The following is a 22,700-nucleotide window of genomic DNA, read 5'->3' on the forward strand; positions in this document are numbered from 1 at the left end:
GGAATTGATAAAAAGTTGAGTTGATCATTTTAACTTCTGATTTATTGGTATTTATTGATATAGTATAATCGGTATAGTTTAGATCGATCGGTAGAGTTTATTAATACAATATTTAAGTGTTTAGATCGAGATTAATTAGAAACCGAATTTTTAATATTTTAAGTACGTATAGTATATTTTAAGTAATCTCAAGTACAAGTATAATATTATTTTCGGAACTCTACAACTAATAAGATACTTAATCATTGGTTTTTAAATATAAAGAATATGTGATTATATTTTTACAAATTTTTAGATTTATTTTGAACTTTATTAATATATTTCTGACAGTCATGTTCATTACCGTTCTAACGAAATTTCAATAAATAATATATTGATAATACATTTTTATAAACGTACGAATACTTTCGTGAGCAATTGTATATTATCCGGATTTCGTTTTAAATGCCACAACACGTTGAGCGGCACTCAGCTGTACCGGAAAGACGTCATGAGTGTTTGAATGTTTCAGTGCTGCCATCTGTGACGAGAGAGGACGAAATTGTACGAGACTAGCCGAATTGGTCAGTTGCGGTCGCCATTTTGTCGGGCAGTCATCGGGTACGTCGTGTTTCTTTCGGGTTGCTGTATTTTTTGGAACAAGCACCGCCGAAAAATTTGGGGTCCGGCACGTTCGTTCGCTCCCCCAAATGGCTTGTTTGAACACCCTTAAGCAGGAGATTAAAACTCTTGAGTCCGTCTTCCCTAAGAGCCATGAGAGATTTCAGATAATGTCTGCGAGTGTGGACGAACTCAGCTGCAGGTTCGTCGGTAAAAATGGGAAGAAATACGAAATACACGCCAATATTACAGTAAGTGTACCAAGCATGGATGCGATTTGAGACAGTAAATCGATTCGGAACAATCGACAGTATTTTCATTTTTATATGGATAGCGTGTTAAGTTTCGTCGCTGTCTACGACCGATCGGACAAAGAAACAATAACAGTCGTGTTGTTATTTGAGGCTTTTGACAAGAGCCATGCTCGGGAGCACGTATACCGTGTCTATCATGTACGCATTGTCCTCTCCATAGTTTCTTATTGTTCTGTACGTTTTGTTGTAGTTACGATCGATCCTTTCTCACCTCAATCAGCTAGTTTCCGTGGAGATTTTCAGATGAATTAATATTGCGCTAGAGGTCAATGTATGTCACAAATAGAGGGTAAGCCCCTCGTAATGGTATCTGTTCTCTCTGTCCATTTTTGTGTTTGCAATTTGCAACAAACAAGTCATTCGTTTAGAATCGGTGTCATTTAGACAGTTATATCACGATTACCAAACTACTTACTAATTTTGTGTACGCCAGATAATATTTATAGATAAATTAGATAACAATGAGCATATCCATGTATGTACGTTCCTCTTACCATCGTTGCCATCATCGTTCGCTTTTTTATTATGAAATTACTTTCAATTTTCATTTGACTACTCCGAAATTATGATAGTTAACATATCAATGCTAAAAGTAAATAATTGTTTATTCCTTACTCGGTTTATGTTATTTAGAGTCGAGTTCATTAATTTGTAGCGATTAATTTTAGATTCGGATCCATGCAGAAAGTTTATTATCAGCCTGTGTAAACAATAAGTCATCGCGTATAATCGCGTGTGTTTAAAAAGAATTTGAGCTCTGTGTTTCTTTTGTTATGGAGCTCCGAATGCAAGTCGAAATTTATAATAGTTGTCTTTTCTTTCATTAAAGGTCGATTGTGAATAAAATTATTTAGCGTTTTTACAATTCGAGCGTATTCAAACCTATCTTCTCATCTTGCGTGTATCAAAACAAATGTTGGACTTAAAAATTTGATTCAAATAGATATTAGCGAAACGCATTATTGTTCTTGTTTTATCTATTCGTTTGTTACAAAATTGATAATTTTTGTTCATTTGTTTCATTGAGAAAATATGGTCTGGTATTGCTAATTAATAATATGTGATTTCTGTTACGCACATGCATGGACGTGCACCGACGCTGAGCTAACTGCAATTGCCGATAAATCCATATTTAAATATCGTGTATACGACCGCGATAAACATTCGCCGTGTATTATAGTTGCTTTTTAATGTAATCTTTTATTTCACGAATTATCGTCGAACACAACTATTTTACAATTTAAGAATTTTCATGTCCATTATCTTTCTTACTACAGTTTTTTTTTTTTTTAGAATCTTAAAATATTTTCTACTTTATGAGTCAGTTTTAAACATCCAATTAAGTAACTAATTTTTATCAGTAATTTTTATATGCATAACAATTGGTAAACATATTTTTTAATTTGTTAGAGGATTTTATTATTGTACACATACTTTAAAGTAGTAGTAGTTCATTTTATATTTAAACAATTTTCTGTTTTAGTTGAAATAACAAATGAACTACGTCGAGGAAAATTATAACATATTTTGAATAATGTAGTTAATTGCAATATTGAAAAATATCAAGTTTATAGAAATATGTTATATAAATATTCATTATTGTTATTCAATATTATGTAAAGTAATATATCATTACATATATTACATATAATAAAAATTAAATTATGATTATTGCGGTTTTGCTCTATAAAGTGATTATATGAACTCTAATGAATGTCATAGGAAACCTATCCTTCTACACCACCAGTTTGGTTTGCGGAATCAGAGGAAACAAGTGTTACAAATGCGGTACAAATTTTAAGTACTACTACAGGCCGTGACAACCATGTCATTAATCAAGTTGGGATTCTCTTGAAAGAATTATGTAGACTCCACTCATTACCTGAACCACCCGATGTTGAACGGTTAAGGACAGCTTTGGATCCGTTACGTTTAGGAGGATCGAACGAAGCAGCGGCACAAAGGATGGAAGCTGAAGATGTAGAAGATATTGATGATGATGAAGAAAGCGATGCGGAAGAAGATCTACATTTAGATATGGACGAAGGAGATGCCAATGCAAAGAGTAAGGTAAATAAAGTAATATTAAATAAAATAATTGTTTTAATACGTAGATTATACTTGTATTGATTTATACTAATACGAATTGAATTTTTAAGGGTGAAGAAATAGAATTGGAACATCTTGCAACGTTAGAAAGGTTGAGACAAAATCAAAGACAAGATTACTTAAAAGGATCTGTCTGTGGCAGTGTGCAAGCCACAGACAGACTTATGAAAGAATTGCGCGACATTTATCGGAGTGACAGTTTCAAAAAAGGTAGTCACATGTTTTTCATTCTATAGTTGTATTAAGACAGCTTAATAATCATATTATAAAATGAAAATGCAGATTTATTGACATATTCAAGTATTTACTTAAATTTGTTGTAGGAATGTACAGCATAGAATTAGTAAATGACAGTTTGTATGAATGGAATGTCAGGCTGATGTGTGTTGATCCTGATTCACCTTTACACAGCGATCTCATACTTCTAAAAGAAAAGGAAGGCAAAGACAGTATTCTCCTTAACATGCTTTTTAAGGTATGTCATTAATTTGCAGGCGTTTTTATTGTATGAATTTTGTGTAAATCAAAATTATTGATTCTAGTTGTGTTTTAGATAATAAGTAATACATCATCACTTTTAAGAATCTGTTTATTATATCTTGATGTTTTAATTACATATGATATCAATGTAGTTTGGTAAATACTTTGGAAATTTTGTTAATTCGCATGATATTGATATTTAGGTTATTGATTTTGTAAAATTAAGAAAAAATTCTCTATTCTTGTGATTGCAGGAAACTTACCCATTCGAACCCCCATTTGTCAGAGTTGTGCATCCCATGATCTCTGGTGGTTACGTCCTTATAGGAGGTGCAATTTGCATGGAACTCTTAACGAAACAAGGTTGGAGTTCAGCCTATACAGTGGAAGCAGTCATTATGCAGATTTCAGCAACACTAGTAAAGGGAAAAGCACGCATACAATTTCAAGGACCAGGTAGTGCTAGCAAAGTGTGTGGTCAAGGTCAATACAGTCTAGCCCGTGCACAACAGTCATTCAAGTCTCTTGTACAAATACATGAAAAAAATGGTAAGACGGTCATTTTATTTCTCATTTCATCGTGTATGTCAAACTTTTGCAATAGGAAGAATATTCGATGAGAAGATAATGAGTTTAATGTTTAGCGTTATTTAAATGATGAATTTTTCATTATCGTTATTATATAATATGTTTTTTAATACGTGTTTCTTTAACAATATTGGCTGAAATAATTTGGGAAAGATAATAATTTTAGAAACATATGCTGCTCCACTTTTTCCTTTCTTTTTTCGTTTTTTTTTTTTTTTTTCATTAATATAACGTCGTTATTTATACGTTATATTACTATTTGCATTCCTAACTTGGAATTTAACGATACAATCCTATAAGATTCTGTTATGTTAGTAAATCTTTGTATCACGTGGCTCTTAATCTTTTACTTTTGACGTATGTTTTTCCATCTCTTTCTGAAATACTTGTTTCTGAAATATCTATATACATGGTATTATGTTGTTATATATTCTTATAGGTTGGTTTACCCCTCCAAAAGAGGATGGCTAATGAACATGAATCACGGAGAAAGAAAAGTTTGACGCGTGCTTACAGCTGAGACTTTAATTCGGTGTGTGCCCAACAAATAATTGTTACGATAATGATTTGATACACAAAACACAACATTAACTAGGTGGTAACTTAAGATACTGAATTAATCTAATGCATAATTCCATTTATAGCTGAAAAGGCTGCCGCGCAAACAGTGAAGTGTTTGATTATGTATGCATAGATTTTTCAGTAATTAGTGATTAAATCGCCAATCGCATTTGTGAATGTGAGATGTAATCATTTTTATCTGGAATTGATTCTTACGTTTGGAATTACTAAGGATCATAATTATTCCAAATAACATTAATCTTAGTTCTCTTTTCGTGAGTACACATGTTGTACGTACGTACGAAACAGTGTAAACATTCTCTGTGAAAATGCGTTTGCGCAATCCGTGCTTCCTTTCTTTCAACAGAGGGAACACGACGATTATCAACTTAGATAGTTATATTGACAATTTTTCTAAGTGTTTTTTTATCATTGTGAGCTTTCATTCGTTCCATTCTATCTTATTGTATCTTAATTTTTTCATTGTGCAATTCATAAGTAAGTTTGTTTGGACATATACATTTGTTAAAAGTAGACAGTAAACGAATCTGATATGAGAATAGCGATGTTTCTGGGGGTAAAGCGAATTTTGCTATTACCTTTTGTATTTACTCGATGCTTTCATTCATTGATCAACATGATTCGGTAATGTGAACGAGCACACAACTAAATCATCACAGTTCTAGAGTATTTCGAGATAGTATATGATTTTAAGAAAATTAACATCACATACAATGAGGCTTTAGAGGTTATAGTATTACTTGTAATTCTACATACTATGCAAAATTCTACATACTATGAAAATATCTTATTCACGAATGATTTAATTTAACAGACTAATGAAATTATATATTTTCTTTTATCAAGTAGAAACTTTTTACATTTTTATTTTGTTAGATATTAAAATAATAAACGTATATATTTCTAATGCTTTACGTTGTCCGCTTTCTAATTATTCATATTTAATCTTTAACTAAACTTTATTCGAGGTTGCATTCTGCAAAATATTTTATAATTTACGTTTTAATTGTCAAACATTCTTATAAATAAAGAAATCGTATAGCAATACTAGGTAGTATGTATTTCCTTAACATAATTGACTACTACTACACAGTTAAGGGTTGTATAGATGTACAGATACACGTTCGTGTGTTAATTTCTCGAAACTCTAATGTTCTTCGAAGTCCGTATTATTTTTTCTTAAATTTAAAACTAAAAATACGCAAAACAATGTAGGATTCGTCATTTGGTTGTGTGCTTCGTTTGTTAAGCTACTTTTGTTATATCGTTTACAAAGCGGTTGATGTGTGCTTGAGATTGATATAAAGGTTTGGTCTGTATGTTGGGCGTACGCTCAAGCGAATTTTTAGTGGTATTCTATATACATATATATACACATAAATATATATCGTGACAATTTATTTGCAATCGAAGCTCTATTTACACGACGCATTGAACGTGAAATTACGCGAGTAATCGTCGAAATTTCTTTGTGCCACAGTAGAGTTTACACTGGCCAGTTAAAGGAAACGATAAGGCATAACAAGCGAACACGCGTACATTAAAGGCACCATTAGGATCGCGAAAAACGAATTACCGCTTCTTAAGAAAAAAAAAAAAAAATTATATACACATGTATTATTGCACATGTATTTGAAATTTATGAGACTATGCTATCCTTGTGCGTTTTTCTTCGTGAAAACATTTTCTTCTAACCGAACGGGTATCGTTCCCCTGTCTATAAAAGAAACAAACAATTATGGACTTCCGGTTCTTTTTTCACGATGACTTCATCCCTAGTTAACGATAGTAGTCGATAAAAATTATTATCCTTGTATGGCAAAGACCGATGGCCAAACTATTGCGTATACGTTTATTAACAAGCGAATTTCTACATTTTTAAAAACGATTGCTTTTCATATACTCGATATATCTTGATTCCACTCCCAGAACGTCTATGCGAAATGTTTCGTACATACATACATACGTACATGAAACGCGACGTACATTTTACAAGGCTACACACACACACACACACACACACATACAGACACACATACACGCACGACCACACGCATGTATACACGCACGCACGCACGCACGCACGCACATGAGCGCGCGCGCAAACACACACACACACACACACACACACACACACACTCTCTCTCTCTCTCTCTACACACGTCATATTATACAAAGATATACATTTACATGCGTGCATATTATGCATTCATAACACATGCTCCGATTCGTGTATATAAATATACATATTCCGTTCCTTGTGTTTCATCTTCGTACGTTGTACATATGCAAATTTGTATCAATTAGTCGACGAAACACGTTCGAACGGCGATTCGTTTGATCACTGCGCTATTGTATCTGTAAATTGGAAGAAAAAAAAAAAAAAAAAAAAAAAAAAAAAAAAAAAATATGGATTTGAAACGTACGTGAATTTCAACGAATAATATAATATTTTCATCGTGTAATTTAAATAATTGTAACTAATTTTTTTGAATGTTCGACACACCGAATTGCACGGGAAAATATAATATGTATCTCAGTTTATGTCTGTGAGGTTGTTCAGAAAACAACGGTACGAAGATGAAGCGGTACATATGTTATTGGCAATAACGCATGTACGATGCATCCGTAAATATAATTATTGGAATAATCGAGCGAAGTAGCATGGGTCAATAGTTTCTTTTTCGTGGTGTAATTAAAGGAAAAAGAAGAAAAAAGTAAAGCAAAAAGAAAACAAGAAATCGTTTGTGAAATTCGTGCGAGCAGTTTCGTAATAAAATCTAGATTCTTAAGTATAGGTGTACAATCGATGAGCTCATTGTCAGTGGGTATCAATGATTTGTACAGCCGCACCTGACTGACACTGAGTGATGGTTGTTTTGACGTCGTTAACCGTTATGTTCTTTGTCAAAAGAAGAAAAAAAAAACAAAAAAGAAGAAAAATAACTTTTTATTTCTCTCGCGTTTGTTAAGTTTTTCTTTCCTTTGAAGAATTTGCGGAGCGTATATTGTAAGCAGCCACGTGGCCTGTATATTTTTGCTACAAATATCGTTGGTAGTACCCGTTTTTAAAAATTAAACGTTCTTACGTTCTTTCTTATTATTATAGAAGTAATTACTATTATCTCTCTCGTTTTTCTTTCATATAACTCATTCGAAGTTCTTAGAGAAACTAAAAGAGCTGATGAAATACTGACGTAATAAGATCGATTAAAAGCGAATTATATTTAATGGTTTATATCAATTATCCGTAAATCCATGCTCATTTTTCTTAGCTGTTAAACGAGACGAACTCTTTCGCAGATGCAGAAGTAATGAGAATTTTTGTAAAAAAAAAAAAAAAAAAAAAAAAAGCGCGCGAAGCGTGTATTCTTTATTTGATCGTTATTGATGTTCGATGAGATACACGAATACAAATTTGAATATACACGAATTTGCAAATCGAAGTCTTGGCTCTTTTGTTATTTGTTAAAATTTATTCAAAAGATATCTTACAAATGACGGAGTTTACTAACGATAGAAAGATGTTAAGCAAAATTTCTCCTTACTTTTGCATCGAAATTATAATATAATTTACAAAAAGGAAATATACTGTGTTTCTTTGATCAAAGTAGATCGAATTTCCCTTTGGTTGTAATTACAAAGAAAACGGAGAAGAAGAGCGCGTTGAAACAGAAGCGTAGTAAGTAAAAGTAAATGATTTTTTACGGATTCGCTTCTCAAATAACGAGAGTAGTTTGTATACCTGCGATATGCTTGAACGAAACTTTCAATTTTTCACGATGATTTTACAATGAACTGTCGATTTGAAGACTGGTTAAAAAAAAAAATGAAAACACTTCTTGCGTTCCTTTTTCCACTCTTAAGATTTGTGCGTTATCACGACCTTCTATTCTCTAATTGCTATGGGCGAGTAACCGAACGCTAAACGATCGGCCTGTATCGTAATGAAAGCTCTATTTTTTATGTATTTGATTTCGTGTAAAATATAGGACGATACTGGTGTTTCCGGTTAAACAGATCGGAAGAAAGATTTGCGAATATAAATGTGCCTAGTTTTCGAATGTATTTGTGGCAAAAATAGTGAATTTGTTATTAGAGGGTCTCAAGTTCTCCCTTGCTTTCCCGATACCGTGCTTTTCTAAAAGGTTTTCTAAAAGGTACTATTCTTAATCCATTAAGGGCCAACATTCCATTTGAAATTTATTTGCGGTCGGTTTACTTGTATTTGAATTCTGTCTTTTAACATTATGATTATAAAAAGGATTTGTAAGCATTTATGTAATATTTTTTTGGTCGCTATTTCTTTTTCCATTTAGATCCTACAACTTTATAAACTTCAAATTTACTCATTCGTGGCGCTGTAAGGAATTTTGCATTGAACACCGGCGTTGCCAATATGCGTAGTGTTCTAATATATATATATTTAGCAAAGGACAAAGGACAATCAACGTTCTAAGTTATTTTGCTTTCGTTCTCCGGTACTTTCTGCGCTCTTGCACATTGTTTCACTGCTCGGTTCTTGATGGGTTAATTCTTTTACTCGTCTTTTTCCCGCATTAGGGGCGGGGAGCAGACTATCGTTTTCAGCCAAATTTCTTTTTAGCCGAACAGGTTCTTTTTACAAAAGACGACAAAGTTAGGATACGTAGAATAAACGAAAAAAAAAGCAAAAACAATCATTACACACGACTTTCCCTATCCACTGTATTTGCCTATTCAATTAAGGTGGTCTTAGGAAGAAAGAAAAGTAAAGATAAGTCGCCACGTAATGTATATCTCGTTAAGTGAATATTTCGATATTTCTAGCATAAACGAAGATTATACTTTGTCTCTTTCTCTCTCCTCCTCCTACTCCATACACATGCACACCTACACATAGAGCTACAAGACACGGAAAATAAAGAATTTCGATAATAAAGGCAAAAAAGATGGTTCTTTTGATGCCAATTAATTTTCTCCATTCCCCCTACGTTTCTTCAAGGATGAGATAATACGTATAATAATAATAATAAATACGATTCTTTTATAATATGATCTATCGTAAATTCTGCTTTTGTAATTTTATTAATAGTGTATTTTTATTTCATTTTATTTTATTAATAGCACTTTTTAGTAAAAGATACGCGAAGAAAATTTTCCTTATCGATCTTTGCTGTAATTCCTTCAATAACGTTTTGTCGAAAAAGATATATTTATGATTTTTCATAATTCCAATTGTATTTCGATCGATATTGCTTATATCGCAAACCAGCTTAGATAACATTCATACTTAAACGCGTAAATGTCCTGGATTTCTTGCAACGAATCGAGCGAACGAAAACAGTTGCAAATTTACGACGAACGATGGAACAACCACCCGATTAATCAACGCGCAAGTACAATGTCGTAATAATTGGGAGGCTTGGAGGGACCGCGGAGGGCTTCCGCTGTCCTTCCGGATGACGCAGCTGCCCGCAGGACATGCGGTATTCGGAGAATACCTGAAGAAAATCGGAAGAGAAGCGACGAACACATGTCACCATTGCGGTGAAGGCGAGGACACGGCCCAGCACACTTTGCAATTTTATCCGACGTGGGAGGCCCCACGTATTCTATGGCTAGCGACTGGCGAGAAATTAAGACCCCACGTCAGTTCTGAAAGTGATGCTGAGAGTTGATGCAACAAGAGTTGCTCGTAGTCCGTTCATATTGCGAAGACGTAATGCTCGTAAAGGAACGAACAGAGTGGGAGAGGGTGAGAGCGTCTTACCCTTGCAGGGTTCCTTGCAAGGACGGCCCTGCGCTACCCAAGGAATGCTCTCTCAGACAGGAGAAGACGCAGGAGGAGGATCCGGCAGTAATTCGACAGAGGTGCCGGGGCATCTCAGCTGAGCATCAGGCGGTCCACCGTGGGGTTCTGGTCCGTAAAGTCTGACACTATCTCGCCGCTTGCCAGAAGAGCGGGGGGTGTCGATGAGGATTTCCTCATGTATTAAAAAGGAGTACATCGTCGTAATGGAGCTACTAAACGACGAAGAAATTTTGCAGAGTTATTTTATTCGTCGTTGGACGAGAATTCTAAAAAGCACAAAAATATCTCCTTATGGTTATTGATTATCGATCATTCTAAGAGAATTATACCTTTGTTATTTCTAGAAGTATCGATTTAAGCATCTTTTTGCACTTTGGAAATCTATAGCGTCAACGAAGAAGCTTTGTAAATTTTTATTTGTTTATGCGAAAGTTGTCCCAAAAGATCGTACGTGTTGTGACCAACGATAAGGTCACTCGAAACTTTAACGTTGGAACTTGGAATCTTCTAAACTGTAGGTGAATAGAATACAAATTTGGGAAATCATGTCAAAACATCCGCTGTTTCTACTTTCTTCGAGTTTCTTTTATGGAATCGTATCGAAACTGTGATGGGCAAAACTTTAGATATTTAGAATATATTTCGTTTTTTATTGATTGGAGGAACGTTCGAAATAATGCCACGAACGAAGCTATTTTTCAATAATAAAAATTCCGTTCTGTATTATTTTAAAAATAAATGAACGATAAAGGATACGAACAAAAGACGAACGTATTGAAGTACATAATTTCCTCTTGTTTTAATAAATCAAGGAATACTTGTTCGTGGGAGAAGCATATCTTTCAAGTTCCTTACGACACGGTTAAGAAACAAATTCGTTCATTGTTTAAATCACAGTTCGCAATGGGGGCAAAATGACAATTTAACGTTTAATCTCAAGAAACGAGGGTAAATTCTACAAACAAGCTGCTAATTAGAAAAGGTACAAATTAAATTGGTGTTCTGACGTTGGAGTGTTTGCCTGCTACATATTTACTCAGCTTGTATTTCTTAATGACATGCTTGCAAATGATAAAAGTACTTTTTAAACTTTTAAAACTCGTCACCGGCAAGTCTGCTCGTTTATTCTCTTCGTATCGCTGTTTCTTACGATTTTAATATGATTTATAAAAGAAGTTTCGTGTTTTATTTCATACGGATCGTACCTTGGATTAAATTTTTTAATATTTCGCTGAAATTTACATTTTCTATTCGTTAACGACAGAGTACGTGGCACAAGTTGCAGAGAGACGATCCAATTTCAAACGAAGATTGCCTTTCGTTTCGAGCCATCGTTTCAAATTAATGAAATATCATCGATCCATCGTTTCTCGCCATACAATTTTTAAGATTTACTTTGTCCCCTTAAAACGTTAACGAACGATTCTTCTTGGACGTTGCACCATCTGCGTCGATCATTTGCTCCTTGCCGTATTTACGATACTTCGTTTCGCAATCTATTTACTCGGCCAATTTAAGGAGAAAATTATTGCAAGTATTTCATGTAACTTTTTATCTTCTTCTCCGTATTAAGCTTACGAAATTTCTTAACTGTAAAAAATAAGACCCTTTGGAAAATTAACCCATGACACGGAAATCGTATAAAAGCAGGATTACGTGGCAAATAGACGTGACAGAGTTAATGGTAAAGACAAGGATCGCGCGTGTGTATCTTTGCGGGGAAAGCTGCACGTTCGATACAACCGGATCGACTGATTGCGTCGAAACACGTCCCTAACAGTGGCCGATAGCCGTTGTTACAAATTCATTCGCCACGTAGCCGACAAGTCTGACAATTTACCGAGTTACTCGCCACCGGATTTGACCATCGCTGCGGAAGCAATAAGGAGCAAGTTTGGCTTGACTTTCGTGCGACGAGACTGCAACGCCGAACCGTTAAACGTCGAATCGATTCACCGGAAAACTTGACGATGTCGATGTCACACGCGCAAGAAGAAAGCTACGCGATGCGATTGTCTTGTCCACTCTTGTCACGACAAAATCAACAATCTCCAATTGTTTAGCAAGAAAAGGCGAATGGCTAAGATAATTTCGAAGCTGCTCTTTTTCCATTTTTAATACGACAACAATTGGACGCTAGAAGAATCCTCGCAGATCGCAGGTAATTTGTCTTTTCTCGATGCAACGAAATTGGAGGATCGAAGAATCAAAAGTGATTTGTCAAAAATTGTCAGTAAACTGTAAAATTCGTAATTGATATTTAATTAGAAGAGCAGTATTTTATTTTTTTGATAATTGCGACATAGTACAAAGTTTGTACGTAGACCGAACGTACTAAGCATCGACATATACATCATTCGTCAAGTTTGAAAAATTCTGAATTTAATGATAGCACGCGCGTGCTTATCCACGAATGAACAAAGTAAAACTCGTAGTTGGAAACACTGGCAAGTATATTTTAACAAGACGAGATATTTTTAAACACCGAGTCGCTATGGAAATATTTTTATCAACGAGCGGACCCTTTATTGCGAGTTAATAATATAATCGATACTCGGATAAAAGATACGCCAGTGTACCTATGTTTATGCGTAAATATGAGACGGCTGAATCACTTCAGACCCTTTGAAACCCTTCTTCTGGAACGTCATTACGAAACATAGCATAAAAAATATCTACGACTCGTACCACGGTAGACATCATTTTTCTACAAGTTACGAAGAAAACCGGTTCGTTTCCCCAGACGACTTTTTATGCAGGATATATACGCTGAGTAATCAGAGAAAATAGATTTCCTTCTGCGTCCAGCTTCTCTTCCCAAATCCTTCTACGAATACAGAAAAGAAAACGCAGACTAATCGTAACGTAACGTTTTAATCAAATTTCCTACATTTTCTACGTTTAAAATAAAAGTATTGACTTGGCAACTAAGTGATTGCGCATTTTGTCAATACCATCTAATGATAAAATTCGCAATCACTTAGTTGCCAACCCAATACATTTTTAACACCCAACCAATTTTCCTGTATGCCGTTCTATTTAATCGGTACGAGGTAACGACTAATTAATGGATTTGATAAAACCAGCGGTTGAAGGTCGTTGGATTTAAGGAGCCGTTTGAGGTAAGACAAATGCAGAATCTCATTAGCGATACTGGAAAGAAGATTTTCGCGCGTGGACGCCACTCGCGGTAACAACCTCCTAACGCGATACGATCATTATACGACTTCTCTACTGGCCGACTTTTTCCTCCCTTTACTACTTCGTGTCCGGCCAACGATTCGCTGGTTTTTTCACTCATGTGCACCGCGCGTCCTTTCGCACAAAACCAATGTTTTTCTTGTGTCGACGAAACAAAAAATGCTCAACGAGATTCCCTGTAACGGTTAATTAAATCGCAACGATAATTGCTTCCACTTGATCCATCGAATTTCATTTTTCAATCTTTTATTTGATTCATTTAATCGATCAACAATAAGGCAACGAATAAAAGTGAACGCGAAATTGTTGAAAAGAGTAAGTCAAGTACGTCATACGTCTCATAAAAATGTCTGGAAATAAGACAACTATTAAAGGCTTCGTCGAGATAGCGATACAAAGTGTATTAGAATAATAGATACTTTATAGAATGCACAAAATAGATTTTTATGAATCGAAAGTTCACTTCTACGGTAAAATTATAGAATCGAAATAGAAGAGATAGCAAGTAAAATGGAGAGGGAAGCACGAGGCGGGTACGGGTTGTCAGGGCGTAGGACCACGCCCTGGAAAACCCCGATGAATCTGATCTTCTCCTATAGCCGGGTGGTGGCTGGTCGGCGCCTTTGGCACCTGCCAAATGTCGATTCGGAGCGGAGAACTTCGGAGTTGGTGGGCCCATATCTGCCAAGACCACTCACCTCACATTCTTGTGGGGCTCCCCGTCACTCTGCACCGGCCTTGACCAGGGTAGGGTGCGGAAGAGTGAGTGGCACCAGGATGGAAACCCTTGTTGACACCCTAGGCGATATTCTTTGGAATCATGGACAAATATTATCATCTTTGGTAACGGGTGCATCTCCCAGAGAAAATTCCATACAGTACCCGGGCACCCTTAGGGTCATAGGGGTTGGGATTACGCCCACCCATCGCACAAGGTACCCAGTACCTTGCTACCTGGATTAGCTAAGCCTGACAGGGGCTGTCGCTCGTCTCAGGTTGAACGAGGCACATTTTAAGCCCTCCCGTCTCCCCAGAACGATTCCGGAGCAGGTGGGACGCTGCTCACCCGCCGAAGGCCATTAGGTGGAGCAAATGTACCTTAAATCGCCCCTCTTGCCACGTACGACGCGGTGCCCCCGGACTCGGTAGTGGCATGCTACACCGACGACACGTTGGTGCTGGTCTGTGGCACGGCGTGAGACAGAACCGTTCATCTGTCGGAGCTGGCGGCGGGTTGCGTGGTCGCCGAGATCAAGGAATTGGGGATGAGGATGTCCCCTGAGAAATCCGAGGCAATGTGGTTCTGCCGCAGGGCCGATCACGAGCGCCTCCAGCGGGCTATCGCCTGAGGTTGGAGGGGGCTGTGATCGGGGTCGGAACCAGCATGAAGTATCTGGGCCTGATCCTCGGCGCCACTGGACCTTCGGCGCTCACTTCAAGCGCCTGGCATCGTTTGTCGAGGCGATGGCGGACGCATTAGGACGTTTGCTGCCTCGGCAGGGCGGGCCCGGTGTCGGAGTGCACCGGCTGTACGCCGGCGTGGTGCGATCGAGGCTCCTCTACGGAGCTTCGATCTGGGCGGAGGACCTGATGGCCAGACGCTGCTGTCTCCTGAAGGGCAGTAGGGCTGGACGGTGGCCATCAGGGTAGCGAGCGGCTTCCGCACCATTTCGGCTGCAGTAGCGACGGTGCTCGCCGGATTTTCCCCGGATTTTCGAATTGCAGGCCCTGAAGTGTCGCGAGATTTATCTCCACACTCGGAGTCTGTCGGACGGGGTCGGCCCGGTGGACGTCGACGTTAAGGTTCGGGCTCTACGGGCCTTGCTCGACAGATGGCGCGCCAGTCTCAACATGAGAGCGGGCGCGCCGGGGCTATGGGTCCTCGATGCCGTCCTTCCAAACTGGGACGTTTGATTGGACGGGGTGGGCCTCCCATGACCTACAGGGTGACGCAGGTGCTCACCGGACACGGGTGCCTTGGTGAATACCTGCACCGAATCGGGAAAGAGGCGACCGTGCGTTACCACCACTGCGATGCGAGCGTGGATTCGGCGCAGCGCACGCTGGAGTACTGTCCAGCGTGGACGCTGTCGCGTCGCGACCTCATCGTGGAAATCGGATGGGACCTCTTGCCGTTTGCGATCCTCGAGGCACTGTTAATGAGCGAGAGAAGGAGGAGGGCCGTGACCTCCTTCTGTGAGCAGGTTATGCTTTGGAAAGAGGCATTGGAGAGGGTGAGGGTGCGGAACTCCCATCCCGAGAGGATCGGCCGGCGAGGGCGCGGCAGACGCGTGGACGCGTTTCGACGGGGCGCGCTAAGTCCGCCGCGCTTTCTTGTGGGGGTCAAACTTAGTCGCTGGTAGATTTCTACTTATAGCTCTTTTGTTTCTAGAACTTGTAATCTAAGACAAAATTTATATTCAAGAGCACAATAATACGAACTTCTGCTTATTTTGAATTTTTTGGTTCATTAAATTCTATTCTCTTCGTAACAGCGGTCTCCAGGTCACGGATATACAACAAAAGAGGTGTAGAATTTTTGTTGAAGTTACTTCAACAAAAAATATCTTTTCTCACGAACTAAGAGAAATTTATTATTATTAATTTAAAGTACTCGTCTTTTTCGATTTCCTTGATAATATTTTCTCGAACGTAACATTGGTAAGACCTATCTATCCGACGTTTGTTAGCTCGTCGCGTAAATGATCTTTTCACCGTTATTCACTCGGTTTCGTTTATTTGGCCGCCACTACTATCGCCGTATTACAGATTAACTGGGTCGACGAAAGATTTTCAATAATCCAATATACCGATGTAATTTTACCTTATATACGCTGTATCCTTGTCGATGCGTTTCGTATTACTATATATATGGTACTATAGGTACACGAATATTGCGGAGGCATCGATGCATAGCGTTCCCACACAACAATAGTTTACGAATAACGTTTGTTGGCACTGCATCGCCAATGAGAATTAAGAGAATTCGTTTCGATTAATTTTGGCTTTACGGCGTGTTGCGTTAAACTATGGCGGAACGCGCACACCGGTTCGTCCTACGTCCTATACTTGCTTTTGTATAAATCTGTCGCGTGACAGCTTTGCAGTATTTTTCGAAAAATGTTTCGAAACGAATGGAATATCGATTAGTTTGTACCAGTCGACGTTATAGGACAAAATTGATAGTACGTGTATGTGCGTACGGTTTAGCTTTATTATAGAATTGAAACATTAAAAAAATCCATAGAACAAAGACGTATCGATCGGTGTTAGAGTTAACATCGTCGGATTCGTAGATATCGGACTGCTGATATTGTTAACTTGTAACCAGTGATTTCCAAAACGATATCGGTAATAACAATTGGCTCGATTGCGCAAGATAGCGTCGATACGACGAATAATTGTTGAATTCGAATGGAACGAGAGTCGATTCGCGGCTAATCGTACACTATTTTTTCAAGTATTGCTCGTTTCGCGGAACGAGGCTTGAGAAACGTTGATGTACACGTGTGTACACGTAGGTGGATACGGGTGTGCAGTGGCTAGGGAAATATCAACAGGTGCAGTCAGTTGGTTGTTTCGCTTAATCGGTTTCTATTCTGTGACGGAGACTTCTAAGCTCCACCCTTTCGGTAATACGCGAGTCTCCAGGGAATCGAGTCGATGCGATTCCATTGTCTTGAGGCGGATGGAATTATCCGACCTTTTTTCGAAATTGTCCGCTATGCGATTGAATTTACGAAAATAATTCTTTTCTTGACAAATCTACAGTCAGGAAAATTTCCTATTTCTAGCATTTAAACAACTATAGAAGTTGATTCACAAGCAATCTTGAAAATAATAATCTGGTGGAAAGACGTATTTCATGGAAATTGAAATCGTTTCTCGAAATACGCGATTTTGTGATTTTTAAATGATAAATTACGCTTGCCTAAATTACGCTTTGTTTACGGTTTGCTTAAGTTGCACTTTCCTCGAGATATACGTATACGTTCTCTCCTTAAAGAATATCGTTTTTAGCAATTATCGACCTTGTAACACGGATGTACGTATTTTTCAATTCCCACGATCGTTACTGTAGGATTTTTTTATGGATCGATAGATCTATTTACAATGAATTAAACAGGAAACGATGGTTATTTAACGCGAACTAAATACAATAATGTGCTATAACTAAGACAACTAAATAGTCAATTTACAACTCTCGACAACACGGTTCCAACGCTCTCTTTCACGCGGACCATCCTCCTCGACAATGCTGATGTTACGAAAACTTGTGACCTAGATGATAAAAAAAAGAAGGTTGAGCCGTAGCACAACTCTTAACTTTCTTTTATCAAACTTTATTATAATTTAACGATTACAGTAATCTTACAGAGGTAGTATAACATATTGAATCAGAGAAAGCCTGAACAAGAACTGCCTGAGCTTGCTCAAATCTCGGCTTATATATGTTTCGCTTTGGGGATGTTGAGGGGCTCGGTGTAGGTTATGACGATAAGGTGGTGACGCGTGCAAAAGAGTCCGAAGATCGGAGAGGAAGTCTTATCTCTGATGTAGATTAAGATGTGGTCGATGCCACACTGACAACACTCTGACTTCTCAACTAACCATTGCCTGTTAATTCCTCTTTCTCCTTTAAGCATCCCTTCGTCTTTTCTCGTAGCTCCACCACGTACGTGTTCCGCAACCGTTCGTGGCCATGGTCAGGTATGCCTTTTTTCCGCGTAATTATTTGTCCGAAGGACCGACGACACGTTGATGGGCCTGTCAGCAATTAGGCTTTCTGGCGACATTGCTTATGTTTCATCCGATATTTCTTAGACCATTTGTCCATGATACTACACAATTATACGTCATTTTATTTCTCGTCCGGTCATCGTAATTCGCAAAACAATTGCATCGACGAATATTTAAATTTACGAACACCCAATTTCGTCTCAACCCATCGCTCAGCCTATCGATTTTCGTATAATTCTTACAAACGCATGGCGCCAGATCGACACGTGACATCGCACATATCGTATCGCAGACGTATTTCGGAAGCGTTGGACAAGTCGGTCTATCGTATTGTCCATCTGATCCTTCCGTTTTGCTTTCCTTCCTGCGTTCGGCGCTGTAATCCAGTCGACCGTCAATCATTATCAGCACGCACAGACAGAGAAGCGTTATGCGGTCAGTGTGTGTACGAAAAACTGTACAATCATGGCACAAGGGTAAGGGGGTTGAGGCGATTAACGTGTACGCTTGTTTGATAAAGAAACGAATGGATGAATAATAACAAAATACATTGAAATAAGTATAAGTACAGTATAGTGTATGCCAATTTGATCTTCTCTCATTCAATGCTACAATACCAAAAGAATATCATAGGAAGCACGTTCATAGATTTATATTAAATGTATGTTAGCAGAAAAAGTTAACCTTCTTGCGTAAGTCTAGCTGAAAATTACAAGAAACAGCAATAACAATCTAGGCCTTGTAACCCAAAACAACGTTAGTATTCAAGGGCACGATAGTATGGATCTCCCCCAGTTTTGAATTTTTTCCATTTCAACTTGAAACTCTTTTACGACCATGGGCGGCTACAGGACTATTGTACGTGGCGAAATAAGTCGAAAATATAAAATACAACGCTTCGCTTTCGAAAATATAAATCGAGTTTGGAAATGTATTAGGTTGTCCGAAAGGTTCCTTTCGTTTTATAAGGAAATAATAGACGCGCAATGTTTTTTGTTTTATATCAGTTTATTGAATTATGCACGAACATAATAATAGAAATAGAACGAAATGGATCACACCTAATTCAATAAAATAATATAAAACAGAAATTGTTGTTCGTCTATTATCACCTTATGAAACGAAAGAAACTTTTCGGACAAACTAATACATATGTATATGACGAAAGTTTGAGAAGCGAAGGACGACCCGGAGGATACCGATGAATCGAAAATAGAAATGACAGTTGGTCAGCTATGACAGAGTTACGTTATTAAGCTATAAATAGGGAGCGAAGCAAAGGGAAGGAAAGTAGAAAAGGGCGAATGGCGCGTAGAAAGAGGTTGGCACCGGCGTAAGTTGTTTGGCATTCGTTTGGCGTGCAATGCCGACCTCGTTCCAAGATTGAATCCCGCAAAACTGGCTGCACCACGGCGTTATAATTAATTTATAATACCTCTAATTACGTGGCCATGTCGGATGCGGCTGCCCCGACGTTTAATTTGTTCGCTAATTAAACAGGATACGCGCGCGCCTTGCAAGGCAGCAAACGCGGCTGTCTCGTTTCTCTGCTTTTCTCCGTTTCTCTTCAACCTTCGTCGTTCGCCGTTTCCAACGACCTACCAAACCTCGCATCCACTCGTGCACGGGTTACGCGCTTACGAACGATGAACACACGACCACTCGTTGCGGTCGCGGTTCAACACGCCGGTGCATCACTCTGTCGCTTCGAGATTCGACGCTACGTGCTTATCGACGATCATTTTAATCTTCACACTTTATAGTTTGCTCCTCGAAGATTACGTTCTCTTCACCGATGGAATGGATCATCGAATATTTCATCTCGAGTTTTGTATCGTCTACTTACGGTTAATGCTTAAAATAGCGAGCTAAAGTTCCTTCGCTAAAGAAGAGAATTCGCAAATAATTAGCAGAAGGCATCGATAATGTAGTATCGTGGACAGATTGTGAACCATAAACAATGTCGCGAGAAAGCCTAAGTGCTGACTGGTCCATCAACGTGTCGTCGGTCCTTCGGTCAAATAATTACGCGGAAAAAAGGCCTATCACGAACACGTACGTGGTGGAGCTACGAGAAAAGACAAAGGGATGCTTAAGGGAGAAAGAGGAATTAACAGGCAATGGTTAGTTGAGAAGTCAGAGTGTTGTCAGTGTGACATCGGTCACATCTTAATCTACATCAGAGATAAGACTTCCTCTCCGATCTTCGGACTCTTTTGCACACGTTATCATCTTATCGTCATAACTTACACCAAGCCCCTCAACATCCCCAAAGCGAAACATATATAAGCCGAGACTTGAGCAAGCTCAGGCAGTTCTTGTTCAGGCTTTCTCTGATTCAGTATGTTATACTACCTCTGTAAGATTACTGTAATCGTTAAATTATAATAAAGTTTGATAAAAGAAAGTTAAGAGTTGTGCTACGGCTCAACCTTCTTTTTTTTATCATCCAAGTCACAAGTTTACGTAACATCAGCATTGTCGAGGAGAATGGTCCGCGTGAAAGAGAGCGTTGGAACCGTGTTGACGAGAGTTGTCAATTGACTATTTAGCTGTCTTAATTATAGCATATTATTGTATTTAGTTCACGTTGAATAAGCATCGTTCCTGTTTAATCCATTTTAAATAAATAAATAGAATCCTACAATTGTGTTCTCTGGATGTCTTTTCTGTACGTAACAAGTTTCCGCGACGATATCGATTAATTACGATGTGAATTTGATCGATAAAATTACGTCTAAATAGAATCGGAAATAATTTTCCAATTGCATCGTAAGTCGTAAATCATGCATTGCACGGTCAAATAAAAATAGACGCGGAGGAAACCGTTTCATTTAGCTTGTCTTTCTCTTTGATGGTTCGCTTTCACGCTGAAGTTTAATTTCCTATGGGAGTTCATGGCCACTCCGCAGGTACACTATCTATTATCCTGGTCCTCTTGGTTCGCTCCTATTCTGATAAGTATCCGTTTCGTATTTCCATCCTAAATATTACGTCGTTGCTTTACCACGGCGTTTTTTAAACATGTACTTTGCTCTCTCTCAGTAAATTATTGAAATATTTCTAACTCGACGGTTTCTCGTTACTTGGAATTTTCAGGAGGTAAAATCGTTAGTTTCTCTATCGCTCTGCGTATATTATTCTAAGTTTTGTCGAATTAACAAGGAACTAGAAACTCATTCGTGAAACAAAGTTTCGCGTGATTTTAAATGTACGTTTATATAAAGCTTTTAATAAAATTCTACAATTACATCGGCGATCGGAAAATCCCAGTAAGATCGAATGGATTGGTCGTGAAGATACGTCAGGTCATACGAAAAAAGTCGAATCCTTTAGAAAAGTTGGATGGCTACTCGGAAGCCGTTATGAAAAATGGAACACTCCATTCGGTATAATATATTTTGAACCGGTCACTTTTGATTCTTTTCCATCAATTTTAACCCGTCGCGTACGTACGAACGCGCACGTTAATCGTACATTTACGTTCGTACAATGCTCGACGAGCATATAAAACGAGGTAGGAAAATCGAAGAACGTCGGAGAAAAATCAACGAACGTTAAATATCAATTACTTCTTTGTTTTCGAATTACAGTGTTTATAAATGAGATTTATTTAGACATTTATTAGATAACAGCGAAGCCAAAGAATAGATTCATTTAAAGCGAAGCTGTTATCCAATGTGTCGCGTGTACGGTGGCAAGTTTGGAAGAAAGTATGATCAAAGTACTATCGAAGTAATCTGCGATTGCACGTCCCATATTACTTGGAAAGCTCTTGCGCGCAGCTTCCAAAAACTTTGCGGACGAACGTTTGAAGTTCGGATTGGAGTTTCAAGTGAACTCGGGGGTTCATCCCAATCGCTTATCGATGAAACACAGGTTCGAGTTCTAACTCGGAGATGTGGCGACATGTAGGAAATGTTCATCGGTTAGAGAAAATATCGGCGAATTGATTTTTCGTTGGTGAAAACTCAGGTTCTTTAAACTGATTGCTGATTTCTATTGACGATTTCTATCGAATGAAAGGGATACCGATAAAAAGAACGCGTATCTACTTCACTCGTAACTTGTTAGCCGGTTTGTACACGTAATTTATTTATTCTACACGATCAATCACTTTATTATTAATTTTAGCCGGAACACATTTGAAATTCTAGTTTCGAACGTTTGTTACGCCACAAATAATGATTATAATTTGCATAAATCTCATCAACCAGTTACGTGGTTTCATGTCACGTGTAAATAGCTCTCTGAACTCTTACTAATTCCAAATAAACTCAATTATTATCAGA

General features: G+C 38.0%; 1 protein-coding gene across 2 annotated transcripts; it reads left to right on the forward strand.

The window, feature by feature from the left end:
* The first annotated feature begins 556 nt into the window (after positions 1-556).
* LOC100649388 (ubiquitin-conjugating enzyme E2 Q2) lies at positions 557-8,949 on the forward strand. 2 transcript variants are annotated; one of them, XM_003398661.4, is made up of 6 exons: positions 557-851; positions 2,637-2,984; positions 3,074-3,233; positions 3,347-3,498; positions 3,758-4,052; positions 4,531-8,949. In XM_003398661.4, the coding sequence occupies exons 1-6, from the start codon at positions 690-692 to the stop codon at positions 4,560-4,562; spliced, it is 1,149 nt and encodes a 382-aa protein (XP_003398709.1). In that variant the 5' UTR covers positions 557-689; the 3' UTR covers positions 4,563-8,949. The 2 variants fall into 2 exon arrangements, with proteins under 2 accessions (XP_003398709.1, XP_048266125.1); XM_048410168.1 differs by lacking the exon at positions 557-851 and adding an exon at positions 912-1,052.
* The last annotated feature ends 13,751 nt before the right edge of the window (positions 8,950-22,700 follow it).

This window comes from Bombus terrestris, chromosome 11 (assembly GCF_910591885.1).
Source record: "Bombus terrestris chromosome 11, iyBomTerr1.2, whole genome shotgun sequence".
Classification (NCBI taxonomy): Eukaryota; Metazoa; Arthropoda; class Insecta; order Hymenoptera; family Apidae; genus Bombus; species Bombus terrestris.

Coding starts and splice junctions, on each gene's coding strand:
- LOC100649388 (XM_003398661.4), top strand. CDS start 690: ATGGCTTGTTTGAACACCCTTAAGCAGGAGATTAAAACTCTTGAGTCC. Junction 3,499..3,757: donor TCCTTAACATGCTTTTTAAG/GTATGTCATTAA, acceptor TTGTGATTGCAG/GAAACTTACCCATTCGAACC. Junction 4,053..4,530: donor ACAAATACATGAAAAAAATG/GTAAGACGGTCA, acceptor ATATTCTTATAG/GTTGGTTTACCCCTCCAAAA.